At 53.7% G+C, this 20,099-nt stretch overlaps 6 protein-coding genes across 6 annotated transcripts; 3 read left to right on the top strand and 3 right to left on the bottom strand.

Moving 5' to 3' along the window:
* Positions 1-620: 620 nt before the first annotated feature.
* Positions 621-3,550, top strand: BDY24DRAFT_383158 (XPC-binding domain-containing protein). Its single transcript, XM_076639621.1, has 11 exons — positions 621-745; positions 849-881; positions 954-1,017; positions 1,254-1,330; positions 1,462-1,651; positions 1,761-1,888; positions 1,987-2,163; positions 2,265-2,420; positions 2,600-2,860; positions 2,943-3,075; positions 3,160-3,550. Exons 1-10 carry the CDS (start codon positions 707-709, stop codon positions 3,051-3,053), a joined length of 1,236 nt encoding a protein of 411 aa, XP_076498660.1. The 5' UTR covers positions 621-706; the 3' UTR covers positions 3,054-3,075; positions 3,160-3,550.
* A 6-nt stretch (positions 3,551-3,556) lies between these two features.
* Positions 3,557-5,988, bottom strand: BDY24DRAFT_383152 (Endonuclease/exonuclease/phosphatase). The gene is made up of 12 exons (XM_076639620.1): positions 5,296-5,988; positions 5,066-5,203; positions 4,898-4,992; positions 4,806-4,830; positions 4,669-4,725; positions 4,532-4,599; positions 4,449-4,460; positions 4,294-4,380; positions 4,042-4,208; positions 3,950-3,974; positions 3,779-3,872; positions 3,557-3,706 (listed from the first exon to the last, which is right to left on the bottom strand). The coding sequence occupies exons 1-12, from the start codon at positions 5,605-5,607 to the stop codon at positions 3,647-3,649; spliced, it is 1,140 nt and encodes a 379-aa protein (XP_076498659.1). The 5' UTR covers positions 5,608-5,988; the 3' UTR covers positions 3,557-3,646.
* A 1,048-nt stretch (positions 5,989-7,036) lies between these two features.
* Positions 7,037-9,118, bottom strand: BDY24DRAFT_277760 (uncharacterized protein). Its single transcript, XM_076636952.1, has 9 exons — positions 8,846-9,118; positions 8,377-8,757; positions 8,131-8,275; positions 7,903-8,055; positions 7,633-7,822; positions 7,492-7,545; positions 7,331-7,413; positions 7,221-7,229; positions 7,037-7,133 (listed from the first exon to the last, which is right to left on the bottom strand). The coding sequence occupies exons 1-9, from the start codon at positions 8,945-8,947 to the stop codon at positions 7,114-7,116; spliced, it is 1,137 nt and encodes a 378-aa protein (XP_076498658.1). The 5' UTR covers positions 8,948-9,118; the 3' UTR covers positions 7,037-7,113.
* Positions 9,119-9,188: 70 nt separating this feature from the next.
* BDY24DRAFT_277726 (kinase-like domain-containing protein) lies at positions 9,189-11,901 on the top strand. The gene is made up of 14 exons (XM_076636951.1): positions 9,189-9,463; positions 9,567-9,599; positions 9,666-9,694; positions 9,802-9,955; positions 10,029-10,069; positions 10,177-10,189; positions 10,309-10,438; positions 10,545-10,571; positions 10,670-10,768; positions 10,846-10,915; positions 11,002-11,077; positions 11,151-11,266; positions 11,372-11,448; positions 11,559-11,901. Exons 1-14 carry the CDS (start codon positions 9,429-9,431, stop codon positions 11,775-11,777), a joined length of 1,119 nt encoding a protein of 372 aa, XP_076498657.1. The 5' UTR covers positions 9,189-9,428; the 3' UTR covers positions 11,778-11,901.
* A 287-nt stretch (positions 11,902-12,188) lies between these two features.
* Positions 12,189-15,435, top strand: BDY24DRAFT_383134 (uncharacterized protein). The gene is made up of 12 exons (XM_076639619.1): positions 12,189-12,843; positions 12,935-13,083; positions 13,242-13,536; positions 13,617-13,749; positions 13,858-14,116; positions 14,214-14,286; positions 14,374-14,511; positions 14,585-14,780; positions 14,845-14,897; positions 14,966-15,062; positions 15,134-15,184; positions 15,257-15,435. Exons 1-10 carry the CDS (start codon positions 12,199-12,201, stop codon positions 15,056-15,058), a joined length of 2,034 nt encoding a protein of 677 aa, XP_076498656.1. The 5' UTR covers positions 12,189-12,198; the 3' UTR covers positions 15,059-15,062; positions 15,134-15,184; positions 15,257-15,435.
* On the bottom strand, positions 15,374-19,293 carry GSH1 (glutamate--cysteine ligase). The gene is made up of 13 exons (XM_076639618.1): positions 18,916-19,293; positions 18,418-18,536; positions 18,215-18,334; positions 17,885-18,061; positions 17,482-17,776; positions 17,232-17,348; positions 17,007-17,154; positions 16,828-16,940; positions 16,545-16,742; positions 16,088-16,465; positions 15,887-16,004; positions 15,699-15,819; positions 15,374-15,619 (listed from the first exon to the last, which is right to left on the bottom strand). Exons 1-13 carry the CDS (start codon positions 19,063-19,065, stop codon positions 15,547-15,549), a joined length of 2,127 nt encoding a protein of 708 aa, XP_076498655.1. The 5' UTR covers positions 19,066-19,293; the 3' UTR covers positions 15,374-15,546.
* Between the last annotated feature and the right edge of the window lie 806 nt (positions 19,294-20,099).

The raw sequence follows: 20,099 nt of genomic DNA, 5'->3' as shown, positions 1-20,099 counted from the left end.
CTCCTGTACGGAAATAGAAGGAGGGAACGTCTCTACCATGCTGGAGGAGGTCCGGGAAGAATAGGGCAACGAGAACGCGAAGGGAGACAGGGAGGACGACGGGAGTGAGGGAAAGCGCGTCGACGTAGGGACTGAACGACGACGGATTCCACGGTGGACCATCTCTCCTTCCAGAGAGCTAGCAGAAAAAAAAGATGGTCCAACAGAGTGTGGAGCTGGAGAAGACGGAGATGGGGGGAGGAAGCGAAGAGCGGCGCGACGAGAGAAAGAGAGAGAGCTGAACGGGAGGACGAGCGACTCGAGAGCCCCTCAGACAAAGTTGTATGTCTCCCAGGATGAAGATCTAGGTGCTCCAGAAGGAAGATCAGCATCCTGCAGTACATAGGAACGATGAAAGAGAGATGATGGCTGATGAAAGCGGAAGGCAGAGGGAGGAGAAGTCGACGGGAGAGAGTCGTCGAGAATGCTTTGAAGATGGAGTCTGGAGATATTTTGACTGGAAGATATGGAGGAGAGCAAGTCTATCCAGGCACTACCACATGTGAAGTGGCTGCTAGAATCGATTGTCGTGGTTGAGAGATAGAAAACAAAACTCGACGCTTTCGCCCTCCACGAGTTCACTTCGTCGACGTCGATTCTCTCTCTCTCCTTCCCTCCCCCCCTCCACCTCTCCCCTTTTCCTTCTTTCCTTTTCTCTTCCCCCACTATGTCTCGTAACATCACCTTCAAGACTCTCGATCAGAAGGTGAGAATATCTCCACCTCTCCTGCCTCGAGAAGATCATCGGAGAAGGAGAGAGTCGAGCTTGAGCTGACCTCCGTTTCTTCCTTCCTTCCTTTCCCTTCAAGTCTTTCACCGTCAACGTCCAGGACTCTGATTCGGTGAGCTTTCCTCCCAGTGTCATAGCAGCTTTTGCAACATCTCGATCTGACTTCATCCCTATTCTTTTGTAGATACTGAGCGTGAAGGAGAAGGTCAACGCTCTTGGAAAGACAGTCTCGAAGCTCATCTACTCAGGTTCGTTCAAACCTCTGCTGCCGCCCTTTCCATTCTCTCGCCGGCTCAAAAGAGCTCATATCCGATCTAGACGGAGCTCGATGGATACTCGGGAGAAGGATCGCTGTCTTGGAACGACTTGAAGGAGAAGGAATGAGCTCGAGCAAAGAATGCTCTCTCCTCCTTCACATCTCCGTCGATCGTCCTCGTCTCTTCCCTCGTACTGACTCCCTCCTTTCCGCATTCTCGGTCTACAGGAAAGGTGCTCGATGATGCCAAGACTGTTTCCGAGATCGATATCAAGGAGAAGGACTTCGTCGTTGTCATGTTCGCCGTGAGTGCTTTCCTTCGACCTCGTTCCCTTCCCTTCTTTCCCTTTCATGAGCTCTACATTGCTTCCTTTAACTCAACTCTCTCTTCGTGTACTCACAACTCTCACTTCTGTCTGTTCTTCAACCCTATCAGAAAGTCAAGCCTGCTCCCAAAGCTCCTGAGCCCGTCGTCGAGGCTGCCCCCGCTCCTTCCACCTCCACCTCGACTCCCGCTGCCGCTACTGAGGACGCTGCCATGTCGGACGAGTCTGCCCCTGCTGCTGCTGAGGCTCCTGCTGTCGCTTCTGGGGAGCCCGCTCCTTTCAACAGCCAGGCCTCCTTTGGTTCGTCTACCGTCTCCTCCCTCCGCCTCCTCGTTGAGCTCGACCTTCCTTCCTTTCTTCTCATTGAGCTCTCGAATCTGACCTTTTTCTCCCCCCTTCGAACCCACAGTCTCCGGAGAGCAGCTTCAGTCTGCCATCGCCAACATGGTCGACATGGGATTCGAGCGTGAGCAGGTCATGAAGGCCCTGCGTGCTTCTTTCAACAATCCTGATCGAGCTGTCGAGTACCTCATGACCGTGAGTCTAGAGATTTAGCTCAGCTCTTCCTTCGTCGCAGGTTCACTCGCACATCTTCTCGCTGACCGTTTCTTTCCTTTGGATTCCTCTCCTCTCAGGGTATCCCCGCCGAGCTCGACCAACCCGCTCCTGCTGCTCCTCCAGCACCAGCAGCTGCCCCCGTCGCTCCTTCCACCCCTTCAGCCGCTGCTGCCGCCCCAGCTGCTGCTCCCGCTTCCGTTCCTGCTGCCGCTCCCGCCCTCGCTCCCGGAGGACAACCCGAGAACTTGTTCGCCGTACGTTTCCTTCTTCCTTCACGTCTCCCTCCTCCCTCACGCGTCCGTTCTCCCTCGCCTTCTCGAGCTGACATTGTCTCCTTCGTCGATTCTTCTTTTAGGCCGCCGCTGCCGCTATGCAGCAAGCTCCCGGAGGTGCCGCTCGAGGAGGAGCTGCTCCTGCTGCTGGAGCTGGACCAGGCGCTGGAGCTGGAGCTGGAATCCCTGCCGACCTCGCTGCTTTGGCCAACAACCCTATGATTGGACAGCTTCGTGAGGTTAGTCAACCTTCTGCTCCTTTTACCTTATCCCTCTGCGCTCGATGGATATCGTAGAATCTACGAGTTTCGAGGACGCGTCGCTGTCCCTCTTCCTCTCCTCCCTCCACACCTTCTCCGTCACCTCTCCCACTTCACCTCTCTGATTCGATCTTCCCGGCATCCTTTCTTTCCCTTAGATGGTCCAGCAGAACCCCGCTCTCATCCAACCTCTCATCCAGCAACTCGCTCAATCCAACCCTGCTCTCGCTCAGCAACTCGCATCCAACCCCGAAGCCCTGTACGCTCTTCTCGGTGGAGCCGGAGGAGGAGAGGGAGGAGAGTTCGGAGAGGACGAGTGGGAACAAGGAGACTTTGGAGATGACGGTGAGGGGGGAGAGGGAGGAGGACCCAACAACGTGGTGTCGGTGACCGAAGACGAGAGGGCTGCGATTGCCAGGGTGAGTCGCACTCTTTGTTCGACTCCGTTTGCTAGATCCGAGAAGCCTCAGCTGACTCGATTTCGTTCGTTTCTTTCTGCAGCTCGAGGAGATGGGCTTCGAGCGAAACAGAGTCCTCGAGGCTTTCCTTCTCTGCGACCGAAACGAGGAGATGGCCGCCAACTACCTCTTCGACAGCATGAACGACGAATAAACGCTCTCTCTACGTACTTTCTGTGAGTCCAACAGTACTCTTTTGTTTCCTCCTCCGCTCGGTTTCACTGACATCGACGCGTCTTCTCTCTTCCCTCTCGAAACAGCCGACGACACGACGGGACCGCTCTCTTCTCTTTACTTACTTTGTTCGCTGCCTACCAACCTGTTTTTCGATCATGACCCACCCCAGCCTCTTCTGGGGCTTTCTCTCTTTTCTGTCTTTCAGGAAGGCATCGGAAAGGGGAGCGGTGCCGGCACGGCGAGGAGGGTCTTCTCTTCCCACCTCCCTCCCTCTCTACTACCTTCCATTTTCAGCTCACTATATTCTTCTTCTCATCGAGACACCGTAGAAGCAGTCGGTTCTGGTCGCCATCCACGAGAAGGTCTTCTCAGCCGCCGTTCTGTCTAGTTTCGTCGTTTGCATCTTTCCGTTTTATTTTGCAGACCCTGGAGGTTTGTCGAAGGCGTGATTTCACTCTCTGAAAGACACTAGAAGAGTAAGAAAGAACGAGAGAGTCATGACGTCGTGAAAGTATGCAAAAAATAACGATGCGAGGATGAAAACGGGAGAAGGAATGCGACGCGTTAGTTCTACGAACGGGTCGAGTTCGATTGAATTTGATGAGGTTTCGTCGGTTTGAGAGTGAGGACCTGTAGATTTTAAACCGGAGGAGAGTCAGCCGACCGAGGCGAAGGGGAAATGAAGGAGAGAACGAGACGAACGACGGGGAAGTGATCTGAGCAGAACGTGGTCCGTTCGATCTCGCAGCTCTCGAGCCTTGAGACGAAACGATTCGAGACGATGAAGCCGTCGAGACTGTAACATAATAATTCAAACAGAGTGTTGCATCAGTACGGGAGACGGAAGCAGGAAGGTCGAAGGACAGCACGCACCGAGAGCCTTGTCCCATGAGGACCTCTGTGAGGAGAAAGAGAAGACGGGTAAGCATTCGTCGAGGGAAGAGAAGACAGAGAATACAACTCGCTCTTCCCGTCCCATCCATCACGTCGAGTAAACCGCTTCCAGAGCTGATTCTGAGAGTTGGCGGGCTGGTTGGGAGGGATGGGATGGAAGTGCGAGAACGCGTCTCGCATCGGCCGATAGCCTGGAGTGCGAGGGTTCAGGATCGAGTGGTAGGCAGATAACTCTTCCCTGACCATACGAGAGCAGTGAAAGATGAAGGATGGTCAGTTGAGTGCTCGAGGGACGGGACCTGATGAAGGAAAGGGAGACGAACGACGTGAAGTTTCCTGTTCTCAGCGAGGGCGGAACGACGGGGAGAGGTGTTGTAAGAGAGTCCATTCGGACGTTGAAGTCACCAGCCCTGACGAGGAGGAAGGAAATCAACTCAGGTCAGAAATTCGGCGAGGAAAGCAGAGCGAGAGAACGCACCAAATCAGAGGTCTGAAAAACGAACAAGGATTCAGATCAGAAACGAGACTGGGAAATTCAAGAAGAGAGACAGTGATGCTCACTTCCTCTTATCGCATTTCCGAATGACGAGCTCGAGGTTGCTGAGGTACCTGAGCTTTAGATCGAGGTTCTGAGGGAGGAAGAGAAGGATGTCAGACGAAGGTACGGAGAAAGATCGAAATCGACAGAGCGAACGCACCTTGACTTGCTGGACGATATCTCCCGCGTAGGGCGCGTAGACGTTGAGCAGAATGAACTGAAGGGGAGAAGACTGGAGTCAGAAGGAAGAAGAAGAGCGAGGGCGACGCGTCGGGGTCTTTTTCGAGGTCAACGAACCTCTTCAAACTCAAGAACGACCAGTCTACAGAGGCAGATCAAGTCAGCTAGGATTTCCGTGAGGGATTCAGATAGGTAGAGGTGAGACGAACCTTCCCCGGAGATCCTCAGGCATCCCGTCGTCCTCTCCCAGCAGAATGTTGATCGGCTCCTCCTTGCAGAGGGTCGCAACGCCCCAACGTCCGTTCTGAATTCGTGCCAAAGCGCTCTTCGTCAGCACTCCTTCGTCTCGAGATCTGGAACGTCTTCAGAAGACGTACAATCGCTGGACGATCGATGTAACAGTATTTGTACCCGAGCTCCAAGAAACGAGGATCGAGAAGGGTTTTTGGAGGGAGCTGGGTCTCCTGCATCATCAGAAAGTCGGGCCGGACTCTACTGAGAAGCGACCAAAAGCGCTGAAGAATGGGATGTGAGAGGAACGCAGGGGTCAGATGCAAACTCGAGTGAAGAGTCAAACTGATGAGCTCAAGGAGGAGGAGGGACGAACTGGACCGTTCGTCTCGTTCGTGATCTTTCGGAGACCTTCGACGTTGTAGGTCATGAGCGTAGTACCACGAGGCAGTGTCGTCGAGGTAGAAGCATCGATCGAGGCGTTTGAAGCAGTGCTGTAAGACCGTTTGGGGTTGGGAGGGAGGCGAGAGGAGGAGGGAGGAGGATCGTGAGCTCGAGCTCCTTTGCGTTTATCTTGTTTCCAGCGAGGGCGATTGGGTTGAGGTTGTCGCTGAGGAGGCATGGATATACGAGTCGAGATTACCGTCGTGAGAGGAAGTGATCTTGGAGCGAAAAGGGAAACTCCCATAGAAAAGAGGAGGGGGAGGAGTGGTCGTTTGAAGGAAGAAGGGAAGGCCGAAACCTGAGGTCGACGGTCCTTCTCCTTCAACGTCGACTTTCTCCAGCCATTCTTTCATGAATATTCTCATCTTCAGATCCGAACCTCCAAAACTTACCCTCCTACTATAGATCATGTCGAAATCAACGCTGTCGACGCCCAACGCTCCATCGACTCGTTCGTCCCGGCCTTCTCCTGCTCAAGCTCGAGCTCAACAACGTCCTTCTCCTTCTTCTCCTTCCCTCCACAATGGCCTCGACATCCTCCATTCCCATCCCAGAACCCGCAGGACCACTAGGATTTGTCCTCTGCTTCATCCGCTATCGGAAAAGGCATCATCACTCTCCTCGACCCTTCTAGTTCTTTCGTCGTCCCCAAGTTGTTCAGCCCTCCCCATCCCTCGTCCTCCCCGTCTGACTTTCCCTTCTATCTTCGTTCCCTCAGACTCAATTTCCACCCAACGCTCTCATCATGACTATCCTGTCCGAATCTACTCACGTCCTCATTGATCCGGATTCTGGATTAGGAGAGGCAGTCGTTCAAGGGCAGGCTTCTCGTTCGAATCAACAACACCTCGTCTCCCTCGCATGGCTTTGCGAGAGCATGGAATCGAGGAAAAGCTTCCAATTTGAGTGGAACATTCCTTCTCCATTCACATTCCAGCCCTGAACCTCCCACTCCCGTCGCCTTCCTTCAACCTACAGTCGCTCGAACTCGAACGCGTCCGAATCCCATTGACCTCTTCCCTCCCTCCCCATTCGCACAATCTACGTTTCAACTCCAGCTTTTTCTCCTTCCGAACCTCAACCATCCTCATGCAGCACCACCCTGAACCACCTTCCTTCCTGCTCATCGGCTGCTCTCCCTTCACTTCATCGCCCTCCTCACCTCTCTTTTGTTTCTTCTGCGGCTCCAACGAACAACCCCAATCCACCTTTTTCACCCTCGCTCTCGCTGCCAAGAGTCTCGAAAACCACGAGGAGGTCGTCGCCGTCTCTGGGAGACTGGCATGCTTGTCGTGCGAGGAGTTCTACACGACGGGGGTTGGGAGACGGGACGACTCGGGTGAAGGAATCGGTGAGCTGGAGATTTGGAGAGGTTGGCTTTCGGCGACGGAGAGGCTGGTGGAGAGGGGGCTGGAGATGCGGAGGGTAAGGGTTGGGGGGAGGGAGAGGTGAGGAGGGGAGGTGGGGTCAACGCGTCTTTCTCGTTTCGCCTGCTTCGTTCGTTTCGTTTTAGTCTTTCTTCTTTCGTCTGAGCTGTCTCCTCCACACCTCGTTTTCGCCTTCGTTTCATCTTATATATGTCTTTACGCTTTCTAATCCTTACACCCTGTTATCTCTTGTCTCTTTTGACTCTCTGTCGAAGAAGGTGCCAAATGCATCGTGATCCAGAAAGTTCCTTCGTCTGTCGTACCAAAAAGGTGTAGTCGTAGCAGGTCATCCTCCTCCTCGTTCCCTCTTTCCCGTCTAGTCATCAGATTCCCAGGGCGAGGTCTGTCAAAGGAAGTGAAATGAAAGAGAGCAAGACGTTCAGCACGCGTCGCACGAGAAATGGAGGAAGCAAAGGAGAACGCGACGTACCTTTGAGCTCTGGACGCGAGGAATCAATGGATAGGCAACATCAGTACGCGACCAAGTAGTTTGAGTGACAGAGCAAGGGGAAGCGAACAGAAAGACGGAGCGAAACGAACCTTCCGCCGACGACAGTTCGACCTCTAACTCTTCGATGGCTTCCAAGAAGGTCGCTTCTTCTTCTGACGTCGAAGTGAAGGTACTGAGTAAAAAGAGAAGCACAACTTGAGTCAGTAAGAGCGACCAAAGAGGCGAGAAAAGAAAGAAAGAGCAAACGAACATGATGACCCTCCTTGCCGAACCGTGAGGGTCGAGCTTCTTGGCTCGTTGGATGCTGGAAAGCGGCATCAAACCACACAAGATCAGCAGCCAAAATGTACGGACACATAGAGACGGATGGAAGGAAGGAAGAGCTCACTACGTCTCCATCGAAATCACTCCGTCCCAGTTCACGACGCAAGCGACCCGATCCGATGTGTGTCCTTCGAATGGAGTAGTCAAGAACGGTGCTGTAGTCGTATTGGATTTTCCTGGAGACGGGGAGGAGGATGAACGGGAGGAGGACCTGCTGGGGAAGAAGACGTGCGAGTTTTGAGGCGAGTCGTCGGGGTCTTGAGGAGACGCGTTCGACGAAAGGAGTCAGTATGTTTCAGAGGCGAGGCTGGTAGCCATGAGAAGAGATGGGACTAACGAAGACTGGAATATTCAGCTCTTCGTTCGTCGAGAGCTTGCGAGAGAGAACGAAGAGAGCCGGGTGTTGAGCAGAAGATGAGCGTCGAGAGTTGGAGGAGGAGAGACTGATGGATTGGTAGAAGAGAGTTGATGGGTGTGGGCGTGGAGATGTCTGAGGGTAAAGAAATATGAAGAAGCTGGTTAATATAAGTTACGAAGAAGGACGAACTAGAAGGAGGGAACGAACGGAAGTGCTTGACAAAAGGAGATCGTAGGAAATCGACGTCGAGTCGACCTCGAATCGACAACGGAGAAGGGTGCGGTGGAGGGTGCAAGGAAGATATGAACCTGAAAAGGTCTTGACTTGGAGGCTTGGAAGAGAGAACGATGTACTTCTCCCAGTCGAACGAAGAAAAGGAAATCCGACGCGCCGTCAGTTCGTCCTCTTCCTTTCGGACCCACCTCCTCCCGTGTCCCGACGTCCCAAACTCACCTTCAGTTCTGTCCTCAGTTTCCCTTCTCCCGTCTGTAGAAGCAGCCTCTTCCAGCTCTCCCTCGCCTCTCCGTCCTCCCAAACTCCCTCCTCGACTCCCACCCACCTCACTCCTTCTAACCTCAACCCAGCTCGTCCCTTCCCCTTCGCTCCTCCTTCACCCGCAAGCTCCTCGAATCTGGCCACCGTTCCAATCACAACGTTCGGCTGAGTTCGAAGGAGATTCCTCGCGTCTTCCCTCGGATCGCGTGAGTGGATGGTTAAGGATCGGTCGGAGGGTTTGACGGAGGGGAGGAGCTGTTGGAGCGAGTGTGCAGCGGAGGGAGTGGGAGTTATGATGAGAATTTGAGGGGAGGAAGGATTGGGTGATGGGTGGGAGATCTACAAGGGGAGGAAGGAAACCGCAGGTGAGTTGGAAAGACGCGTCGTTGTCGAACCGAAGCGAGACGACCTCCAACCTCAGACCCACCTGATTCATCAAACTCATCAACATCCCCAACGTCTTCCCCTCACAGGCCCCTCCCTCAACGATCAAACTTCTCCTAGCAGCACCAGCCTTCGCCTCGACCATCTCCGCTTGGACCCTGCTCAAGACTCTAAGCCCGAGAGCGGCGAAATGATTCTTGAGAGTCTGTTTCAGAGGAGCTGCTTCGAGAGGGATTGGAGAGGAAGTAGGTGGGGGTGGTGAACCTCTCCGGACGACGCGACGAGCGAGGGGAGGGAAGAGGTCGGGGCTCGGGGTGTCGGGGGAGGAGTTTGGATTTGGTTGAGCTGAGGGTCCCGAAGAACTTGAAGAAGAGGGTGTGGAGAGAGGAACGGTTGGAGGGATGTAGTTCGAAGTTCCTGAAGCTGCTGAGCGACGTAAGACTGAAGGTTGTGGAAGAGGGAGAGGGAGAGAAGGAAGGATGGGAGGATGAGGATGAGAGTAAGGAGGAAGCGCCGAGTCGTCTTCTTTTCCTTCCTTCGAGCTCAACGAGCTTCAAACGACCACCCTCCCTCTTCTCCTCCCTCTCTCAACAGACCCCCTCTCTCTTCAAGCTCACAAGACCTCGATGCCGTTCCTCGCGAATGTTCTCAACGTGTTCTCGTGAGTGAACTTTCCTAGAAGAAGTCCCGAGCCGAGTTGACCTTCAACTTCCTCCTCCTCCTCCCGACGTCACCTTTCTCTCTCTGCTTCTACAAATGCCTAGCTCACAACCTCCTTCAGTCGTAAAGAAACGAGAGTGAGTACCTCTCGTTCTCCTCTTTCTATGGGATCTCCTCCACTGACTTTCGATCTCGTTCGCTAGGTACAAATTCCTCGACGTCCCTCCCCTTGGTTCGTTTCGACCCGACCTCTCTCTTGCCTCTTCTTCTCACCTCTTCCCTTCAAATCTAGAGCTCATCCAACGGCCCTATCTTGCTCTTTTATTTGCTCCTCTGTAGGCTCTGGTGGATACGCTACCGTTCGTTTAGCTCGTTGGAAACATCCTCACGATACGTTCCCGGACGATCTCACCCAGGATGGATTGGTCGCCGTGAAGATTGTTGACAAGAAGGCGGTTCAGGACAAGGAAAAGTACATGAGGATCTTGGTGGCGTGAGTGAATACTTTGTATAGATCGAACACCAGAGGACGGTGGTGCTGATAGGTCGGTTTTGGCTTTCTGTAGAGGCTGGGGTCACTCCTTGTCGGAACGACATCCTCACATCTGTTCGTTCAGCTCACGCGTTTCTCTCCTTCCTTCCCTCTCTCCCTCTCCTTCCCCTTCTTCTTTCGCGACTTCGAACTGATCATACCTTCTTCGCCTCCATATACAGGTCCCTTACTAGAGTACGTTTCAAGTCCTATTCCTCGCTCTGGTCCCTTCCTCTTCGTCCATCGGCTCGAGCTCACCGTCATCCCGCTTCACCTCACCCGCTCCCTCTCTCCCTTTCTCTCTCTTCCCTCAGCTGGTTCGAAAGCTCGAATCACTACTACCTGACCTTCCCTCTCATGCAAGGAGGTGAGCTGCTACAGAAGATCCTCGACAAGAAGCGATTTTCGGAGGAGGAGACGAGAAGAGCGTTAATCGTCATTCTGGTACGTTCAGCCCTCGACCTTCTCTCCCTCCTCTCCCACCTCCCTTCTCTCCCCACGTCGGTCGAAGCTGACTTACAACTCTCTCTTCTCGCTTTGCTTCCGCCAGGATACTCTCGTTTACATTCATCATCAGGTGAGTAGGAAGCTTCGAAGGAGCGGTCTCCAACACTTCAACGGAGCCGAAAAGCAGGAGAACTGATTCGACTTCCCCTTTCCTTTCCTCGCAATCAGGGAGTGATTCATCGAGATATCAAGGCCGAGAACTTCCTCTACCGAACGAAGGAGAGCCCTATAGACGACTTCAACCTCATCGATTTCGGGATCAGCAAGGTTCGTTCTTTCCTTGCCCTCGACTCGCGCGTCTTGCCGCACTGACCCCTTCTTCCTCGCTTTGTCTGCTCTTTCAGATCTTGGATACTGCGAGCGACGACGACCCCAAGATTCAGATGGAAGTGTCAGGGACGCCTGGTTATGCTGGTAAGTCGTTCGTCTCTCGTCCACGAGTGACGAGGAGGAAACTCGACCTGACTCGACGCGTCTCCTTTCGTTTCCCTGTCCTTCAGCTCCCGAGGTTTTCCTTCGAACCGGTTACGGAAAGAACGCAGATTGCTTCTCTGTGGGAGTGGTTGGATACGCTATGCGAGTTTCTCCTCCCTCTCGTACCTTCGTTCTCAAAGCTGACATCGATTCTCGTTTCGCTTTCGTTTCTCAGGCTCTGTGGATCGTCGCCGTGGGACTCCAAAGAGCCTTGGGATCTCGTTCAGGAGACGGTCAAGATGAGGGAGGTGAACTTCAAGGGGAGGAGGTTCGATCGTGTTTCGGAGGAGGGTTCGTTCTTCTTCCGTTCATCTTCTCTCTTTCTTTCTCTCTCTGCTGTCCTTCGTTGAAGAAAGAGAAGAGACTGATTGAGTTTTCTACCTTCTGGTTCAATAGCCAAGAACTTTATCTGCTTGCTCATGACTCCCAACCCCCACAAACGTCCATCTTCCGCTGAAGCTCGAGCTCACGAGGTGAGTCGCGCTCTTCTTTTCTCCCCTCTTCCTCCGTCCCTCCGCAAGCTGACACTGCTCTCTCTCTCTTTCGTCCCTCCCTTTCCTCTTACCACCCACTCCACCCGCAGTGGCTCCAAAACCCCTGCCCTCCCTCCTCCCACCCCCCTACACGTCCCGCCAGTCCCAACGCTGAAGACGCTCCTGGTCCCCGGTCTGGCCTTCCCGATCCAGATCATCCCATGGAGGTTCTCAGGAAGCAGGATACGCTAAAACCGGGAGTAGAGACGATGCTTTCGAGGAGGTTGACGAGGGACGAGGCAGGGGAGTCGCGAGGTGCGACGGTCTGAGTTTTCGGAGAAGAGGGAGAAGAGCACGAAGACGTTTACACCACGCACCACCCATCAACACCACCATCAAAAACATTTTGTAGTTCTAGACATGATGACATGACACGACCCTCTCTCTACGCTATCTATCTTTTCTTGGTTTGCGAAAGGAAGCGGTCGAAAAGAGATGCAGAGGAGTCGACGCGTTCGTTCAGCTCCGAAAGCGCCTGTCTGAGTCGTTCTTTCGAAGATATCCCCACCAGAGCCTCGACCTCTTCTTCCATCCCAAAACCTACGTGAAAAAATCTTCCAATCTCTCGCGGTCGTGACGTCGGAGTTTTCTCCGAGCGTCTGCCTGCGGCGTCGACAGTGCGACGCCGAGCTCATTCTGGTTCTCTCCTTCCTTCTCTCTTTCTTTTCCCCCAAACCTCGACCCCTCCTCATGGCTCGACTCTCTCACGAAGAGATAGAGCTTTCCTCTGCCTCTCCATCACAATCTACGACCGACAACTCTCCTTCTCTCTCCTACTACGAACCTCGGAGATCGAGAAACGCAACCTCGACCTCCTCCGCTCCTCCTCCTTCCTCCTCCTCGACCTCGGAAGCAACCCAGCCCTCCTCCTCGATCGAACCTGAAGATCGATACGGGAACAAACTCCCTCTCCCCTCCTCCTCTTCTTCCAACCCTTCTCCCTCCCTCACCATCCCGCTCAAGCGCTCCAGATTCAAGAAACTCATCGACTCCACCGGAGGTCCTCGAGCAGGTCCTCGTCCTCTCCCCGTCGCTGCTCCCCTCCTCACCTTCGCCTATACCTTCCATCGATCCTCCTCTTCCTTCAAACCCGACGTCTGGCTCACTAGGATCTGGACCTCGAAACTGAAGAGGTACGGTCGTCGCAACCCATGGAAGAAAGGGTTCATGTTGGGCGTGTTTCTCTGCGCTTGGATCGTAGCGTTCGCTTTCCTCGTCAGGCAGAACTCGTTTTTGAGTAGGACCGAGCCGAGCTTGGGAGATGGGGTGAGCGTGCTGGGGTGTACGAGTACGTTCTGGTCGGGAAACGATGGGTGTGGGTTCGATGGAGGAAACGTGAGTGAGACGGCGAAGGGTTGGGTGACGAAGAGGGAGGAGAGGGAGAGACGCTGAAGTTGTTTTTGTCGATTTGTTCTTGGGTATACAGTGCCTTAGCTCGGGGAGCTTGACGTTCAGGTGCCCAGGAGGATGTGCCACTCAGCTCATCTACAATCCGAGAGCGATAGGGAACTTGTTGCCCGATCTCGTTCCTCTGGTGATTGGAGGAGGCGAACAGCCTCCGATTTACCGAGCAGAGTGAGTGCTATTATTTCAGGAGTTGTATACCAGCTACAGAAGTCCTTGTTCAGTGCGGTCGAGGGATTGGATTGAACGTCGAAGAGAGAGAGGAGGTAATCGAAACACAATCGCTGACTTCGACGCGTTCTTTCCGTTTCCCGTTTTCTTTTCGACAGCTCCTTCATATGCGCCTCAGCAGTCCACGCTGGTCTCATCTCCTCGGCGAATGGAGGATGCGGGATCCTCAACCTTCTCTCGGACAGCACAACTCCCTCCATCTCCAACACGACCTACCCTTCGACCGACACTCCCTTCTCCTCCATCCCCTTCCCTACCACCTTCCCCAACGCTTTCAGCTTCACGCCATGCAAAGGATACAACTGCAAGGATCTTCGGTGGCAGATCCTCGGATTCCACATCGGAATGGCCGTCTTTCTGGGTCTTTTCCTCGACCCTCCTCCCCTCGTTTGGGTTCGTCGCGTCTTCCTCTTCTTCGTGGCAGGGCCGATGCTTCAAGCGCTCACTTTTGGCTTGTTTTCCCCGCTTTTTAGTTCTGGACTCTCGCCTGCTTAGGCTTCTGGAACACCATCCTGGTGACAGATCAACGAGACAACCCTCCCATCGTCTCGGACGCGTTCGAGGATTTCCTTCCTTTCCTTTTTGTTGCTTACTTCTTTTGGAGAGGTGAGCTCGCTTTGACTTCTTCTCTTTCTCGTCCTTCTTCCACTCGTTCCATCGTTCCATCAGACCTCGAACTGAGCCTCCGCTTCGTTCTTCCTTCGAATCATCCAGTCGCCGGTCGATTCACCATCCCTTCCTTCCTCTCCTCTGCCCCCATCGAAGCCGTCATCTTCTCCCTCGGAGGATTCATCCCAGGAATGCTGCTCAACATCGTCTCGATCAAGATCCCTATCGACACCCTCACCGACGGAGCCTTCGAGGGAGACGCGCTGGGCTGGGTCGTCGGCCTGATCGTCGCCATCGTGATCTTGGTCTTCGTTCAGATCTGGTGGATGTGGAGGACGGGTTGGTTCAGGTTCTATGCTTGCTGGTGAGTGTACTTGATTAGGAGGAAGGGAGCAGTTCGGAGGATTGGGCGAGGGAGACGAGGCTGACTTTGTTTCTTTTCCTTTCGCTTGTACGAACAGGACCGTCGCCTGCGGACTCGTGATTGTTGTACTTTCTCAGCTGCCTGATTTGACTTTCAGACTACATCATTATGTGAGTATCATATCATCCTCGTCGGTTCTGAAGAGAAGGACGGTCAAACAGAGCTGATTTACATCATACGTCCCTCTCTCTTTCCAGATCTTCGCCATCATGTTCGTGCCCGCTCTCGGGTTCGCCACTCGACCCTCCCTGGCTCTTCAGTTCCTCCTACTTGGTATCTGCTGTAATGGAATCGGGAAGTTTGGCTTCGAGAGCATCCTCCAGACGGTCGCAGAGGTCAGCTCGATTCGTTCGCTTTTTTCTTCCCCTACCGTTCGCTGACGCCCCGCTCTTCCTTCTTCCTCCTCAGTTACAACGTGATGCAGCTCTAGATACCTCCATCCCCACCTTCATCACGAACTCCTCGACCTGGGGGAACTTCACGGACGGAGCGTTCGTCAACTCGTCGCTTCAGTGGAACGCGATTCCCTCAGAGCTCGCCAGCAGCTGGAACGGATTCTCGTTGCTGGTCGACGACGTCGAGCGATATGTCGGATCTGGAACCAGTGAGTCGCTTCATCCATATCTCCTTTCTCTCTCGCTGACCGCGAGTTTCTCTTCCGTCGACAGACTCCTCCTTCTCAGCTCTCTCGCCTCTCTTTCCCCACTTTTTCCGACTCGCCGTTCGTATCAAGCCCCCTGTTCCCTCCAGTAGAGCTTTAACTGACTCTTGATGGTCTTCTTTATCCAGTACCAACTCGACGGAACCTCAGGCGGCTTCACCAAAGCAGCAACGTACTTCCCGAACGGCTCGTGGGTCGATCCTCTTCCTGGAGGTACCTAGATCTGTAAGCAGACGCTATCTTCCCTACTTACCACTCGAAGTCTTGGCTGATGTACATTTCGTTGTTCACTGTAGCTCTCGTTCTGCCTTTTCTCATTACTCTACTGTATCTTTTACCTTTTGCTCGTGAGTTCGCTTCTCCCTCCGCGCCCTTGCCTCGTCCGACCTTGCTAACAAGTCTCCTTCGCATCTAAACAGATCTCCACCTTCACCATCTCAGTTCTGAGCTCGATTTTTATGTTGTAACGACCACGAACCTCTTTCTCTACGGGAGCGAGAGACACGTCGCCCTCATTCCTCTTTCAAGTTCGACGACTTTGAGCTCGAACGCCGAGACTCCAACATGCATGCGAGAGAAAGAAAAACGAGACCCTTCGACCCCAAAAAATAAAACCTAAAATACAAAGCGAGACCAGCAGTCTCTAGTCTAGTGCTCCGAGTACAAACGAACGAAAAGCCAAGGAAACGAGAAACGAGAAGCTACTGATCTAGCACTTCCAGGCCTTCGACCCAACGTAGTCGTGACCCAGCAGCTCGGGAGCCTGCTTCACTCCTCGTTCCCTGTGGAAACGAGGAAGAAGTAGGAGATGAAGGGTCAGAAAGGGGAGAGGCAAGCAGAGAGAGTTGAGCAGGAACTCACAAATCGTCAACCTCCCTCGCCAGATCGTAGCAGATCTCAGCTCCAACGACCGAATCGAACTTGTAGCTCGGGTGAGCACGGATGAACCGACGGTAGTAGGCTGCTGGGGTCATCAAGGTACCTGTGATCGAAACGAGGAAGAGGTCAATTTCGAGCGAAGGAAGTGCAGAGGAGAGAAGAGGACGAACCGTTCGCTCGGTTCTTCACGAGATCGAGATACTTCCTGATCTGGCACTTGGCTCCGATGTCGATATCTAGCGAGTTGAGGTAGGCGTTGACGACTCCAAGAAGTCCAGGGAAGGCGTCCTGCGGCAAAAGAGGGAGGGAGGAAAGAAGGTCAGATCGGTCTCGTCGCGTCTCAAATCGGCCTGGACGAGGAAAGAACGAACCTTTCCGTTGATGATCTCGTTGACAGTCATCTCCTCGTACTCGTCCTCGACGGGTCCACTCGGCGAAGAAGGTCTCGTCCCATCTCCAGACGAAGATGCTCGTGACGGGTGAGCGTGTCCGTTCCCGTTCGTCGTTGGGAGATGTGACGAGGAAGAGAAGTGTGTCGAGGTAGGAGAGGGAGTGGCTGAGGTTCCGCTCCAGGGAACGGAGTGGGAGGAGGTGAGAGGAGAGACTGGGGTGGCGAGAGGAGGGGAGGGAGGGCGAGATCGAATGTCGTGTTTGCTGAGCGTTCGTCCAGGGAAGACGGATTTCCGGAAGAAGAACTTCTTCTCGGTAACGGCATCCTTAAGCTGAGCTCGCTTCATGTTCTCGTCGACCTGAGAGCAACGCAAAGGGAACCCAGAGTCAGGCGAACGAGTGAGGAGAAGGGAGGAGACGCGCCGAGGGAAGACGAACCTTCGAGACCGGGATGTAGAAGTTGAGGCCGAAACTGAGGATAGCCCTCGTAAGAAGGACAATGAAGATCGAGTAGGCGGCGTTCTCGAAGTCGGTGGGTTGAACCTCCATGCTCCTGAACTCGACTCGCCAACCGATCGGGGAATTAGGTGGAGGAGGCTTGAATCGAAGCGTCTGCCAGTTCGTCGATTGGATGTTCTGCGAAAAACAAGGGGAAGACGAGAAACCCGTCAGACAAGGTCGAGAAGAGACGGCTCGCTCGAGGTCAAATATGTGCACTCACCTCGAAGTGATCCGTCGAAAGCGAGTTGTCCTGCTCCAGAGTCTCGGTGAAGATGACGAGAGGATCTCTAATGTAGAGATGGGCAATGTGGTGAGCGAGAGGCTCGTCGAGACCTAAAACGAGGAGAAAGCAAGTCAGTGTCGAGACGAGTTCACCGTTGAAGGAGCACGAGAACGAACCGTGATCCAACAGCCTCTTCTTCACCTCCTCGTCCACGGGCACGTCGTTGTCGTTGTACTCCGGTCGGTTCTTCGCATCCGAAGACATGTACGAGTCCACACTGTCGTATCTCGACTTGGGTATTCGACGTTCTCCCTCCTTCAGAGGCTGCAGCGGGAGGGAAGGAGAGGAGATCAGCATCGACGCGTCGTTCGTTTCGTTGAGGCTGCTATACGCAAACTCACCTCCAAACCACGCTCTCCAGGAGTCCTATCATCGACAGATCCAGCAATCACGTTCCATCGACAGTCCACGTCGGCGAGGTATCCTCGGTAAGCAGGAGAGGCTGCACTCATGGCGAGCTGTGAAGAGAGGAGGAGAGAAGAAAAGTCAGCGCCAAGTCCTTCTGCACCACCTCCGATCCAGCAGCTACACCAGCTCATCCTGATGGTCCTTCTCCTCTCCTCAGTCCCAACAAACGCGGTGAAAACTCACCATGATCGGGGCAACAGGCACCAGAGCATCGTACACCGTCGTCGCCTCCTTCAGATCCGTCGCCTGGAAGGTGATCTGCAAGCAACAACAGCCCATTCCGAACGCCATCGCATCCATATAGATGTGATCCTTGAGAGCTGCGCCGTCCTTGGCTTCGTGGTCTCCAGGGTACAGGTCTCGGTCGTAAGGGATGGAAGGGTCGGTGAAAGGACGAGGAGTGTTGGTATCGTGGAAGATGGGGACGTTGATGGCGACTTTGGAGCCTCGACGAGTTCGGATATTGGAGGCGAGGGTACTAAAAAATGATAGTTGGACGGGAGAGTAGGTCAGAAACGAGGACGGACGTCGAAGAAACGAAAAGCAAGGAGGAAAGACGCGTCGCGTGAGAGAGAGGTCGACTCACGGGAACCTGACGTGCTCGTTGATGACCTCGTCTCCGACGAACAGCGACCTCATAGCATCTCCTTTGGTAGGGAAGTGGGGATCCGAGTAGGGAGCGTCCGTAACTCCGAGTCGAGGCCAGGACGTGAAGGTCATCGGAATCTCGTTGTCGGCGAGGTGAGCTCGAGCGATCTTGCGACTTAAACAACCGAGACAACATGAAGAATCAGTCAGTTCGAGAGCTCGAGCCACCTGTATGTCTGTCTCGATGAAGAGAAGGACCAACATCCCTCGAGAGGAGGGGAGGCAGAGGATGCGGAGGGAGGGCAAGAAGGAAGGAAGGCGAGCTCACCGAAGTCTCATGTTCGCCTCAACGCTCAACAAACTCCCAATAGACACGTCGTAAGGAGCTCCAGGTGTCGACTCGAGCATGTAGCGTCCGAACTCGGGGTGGAAAGTCGGAGGAACCTCGCTGGAAGATCGAAAAGACAAGAGCGAGGAGGCGAAGGTGAGGTGAGCTCGAAGGAGCAAGAAGAGAGGTCAAGGTCGACTCACTCTTTCCCGCACTCCATGTCCATCACGACTCCTTCGAGCTTGTTGAGAATCTCAGTCTGAGAGAGAGCGAGGTAGGCGTTCTTAGTCGCATCGTCGAAAGCTACGATGATGTACTCGATCTGTAAGAAAAGGAAAAGGAAGGAGGCAGGGAGGGAAGAAAGTGGAGGTTCAGAAGAGGCGCTTGGGTCAGCTTGAATGACCTAGGAAGAACCATGAGCTTGAACGAGGTATAGATGTGCTGGAGGGGTTCGGGAGGAGACTCTGGAGGTAGACAAAAGCTGCTTTTGAGCTTGCGGGAAGTCCTTCAACTTCAATCGATCAAGTCGTCGGCGTTCTCCCAGCCCCTTCATTTCCTTGAGCTCCTTCCCTCCCCGAATTCCAATCAAAACTTCCTCCCTCCGACTCTCAGCATCACCATCTCTCAGCCCTGAGCCAATACACCCTCCATCTTCCCACCCTCGACCAGCAAGAACGCCGAAAAAGTTCAGAAAGACTCACCTCGTCTCCCCAAAGCAGAGGCTCCTCCGGTTTCCCCTTCAGCCTGTCGTAGAGGGCAATGAACTGAGAGATCCCTTCATACTTGACGTGCTCGATATACTCCTTGGAATCCTCCCATTTCAAAGGTGTTCCTACGACGAGCAGACCCATTTTGGTTGATCAAGCGAGGAGGTGAAGTGAAAAGGAAAGGGAAAGGGAAAGGGAAGGGAGGAGAGGTTGGAAACTGAGGGATGGCGAGCTTGAGCTTGTGAATTTGTTGTTGGAGATCTTCCGAGGTTCGTTCGGAGATAAAATGAGGAGAGGCGAGAAAGGGAGAAAGGCGTGCGATGCTTTGGAGGGTATAACGGAAAGGAGAGGAAGGGAGTTGGAGGAGAAGACGGAAGGAAGGGGGTAGCAGACGGATGGGACCGAATCATAAGCGCTGAGCTGACTGATGCTGAGGAATCATCCAAGAAGTTACTAGCGGAAGCAAATGTGCTGAGGCAGTCTCTACCGTTAGGAAGTTCCCTCGAAAGTTTCAGCCGCTTGAGCTGGAGACTTCAGCGAAACTTTCTGACTGATTTTGGAAGTCCCTCTCGCTGAATGAACGACGCGTCGTGGTTCCCTTCGCGATCGTGTCTTCGAGCCGAGATCAAAAAGGGAGAGCTCTACTTCCAAACGAGCTTATCAGCTCATCTTTTGTGGAAAGAACAGAGTTGTCGCGAAGAAGGAAGGGTTCGAAGCTGAAGATCCGTCGACGCGTCGCTCGTCTTCCCTTTCCTCTTCCTCTCGACGTTCACCGTTCGAGCCTTCGGACTTCTGGAAGAGGAGTACATGTACCCGTTTTTGCTTTTCACTGTGTATTCCGTCAGAGCGAGAACGATTGCGTCCAGGACCTCTAGACTACATACTGAAAACGAGAAACTTCTTCCTCCTCCCTCTCCGATTTCTTCGTCAAATTCACCCTCATTTCTCCCTCTCCACATCGTCCCACCCTCTCAAGCCTCCTTTGGGATTGATAAAGGGCGTCTTCGTCTCGGTGGAGGTCGTCGTTGCGTGAGAGGGCACGAGGGAGGAAAACATTCAACAAGCGATCTTTCTTCACTAGCTCAAGAGGATTGCTGAGGTTCGGGCACCGTGAGTGGTTCGAGTTCGCTGAGCTTTTGAAAGCTCATATGAAGAGCCCAAGTCTGCGGTAAGATAGG

The sequence above is a fragment of the Mrakia frigida genome (assembly GCF_051309035.1).
Source record: "Mrakia frigida strain ATCC 22029 unplaced genomic scaffold BDY24scaffold_8, whole genome shotgun sequence".
Lineage (NCBI taxonomy): Eukaryota > Fungi > Basidiomycota > Tremellomycetes > Cystofilobasidiales > Mrakiaceae > Mrakia > Mrakia frigida.
Note: the sequence above shows the minus strand (reverse complement) of the source record. Positions and strands in the feature narration are given on the sequence as shown.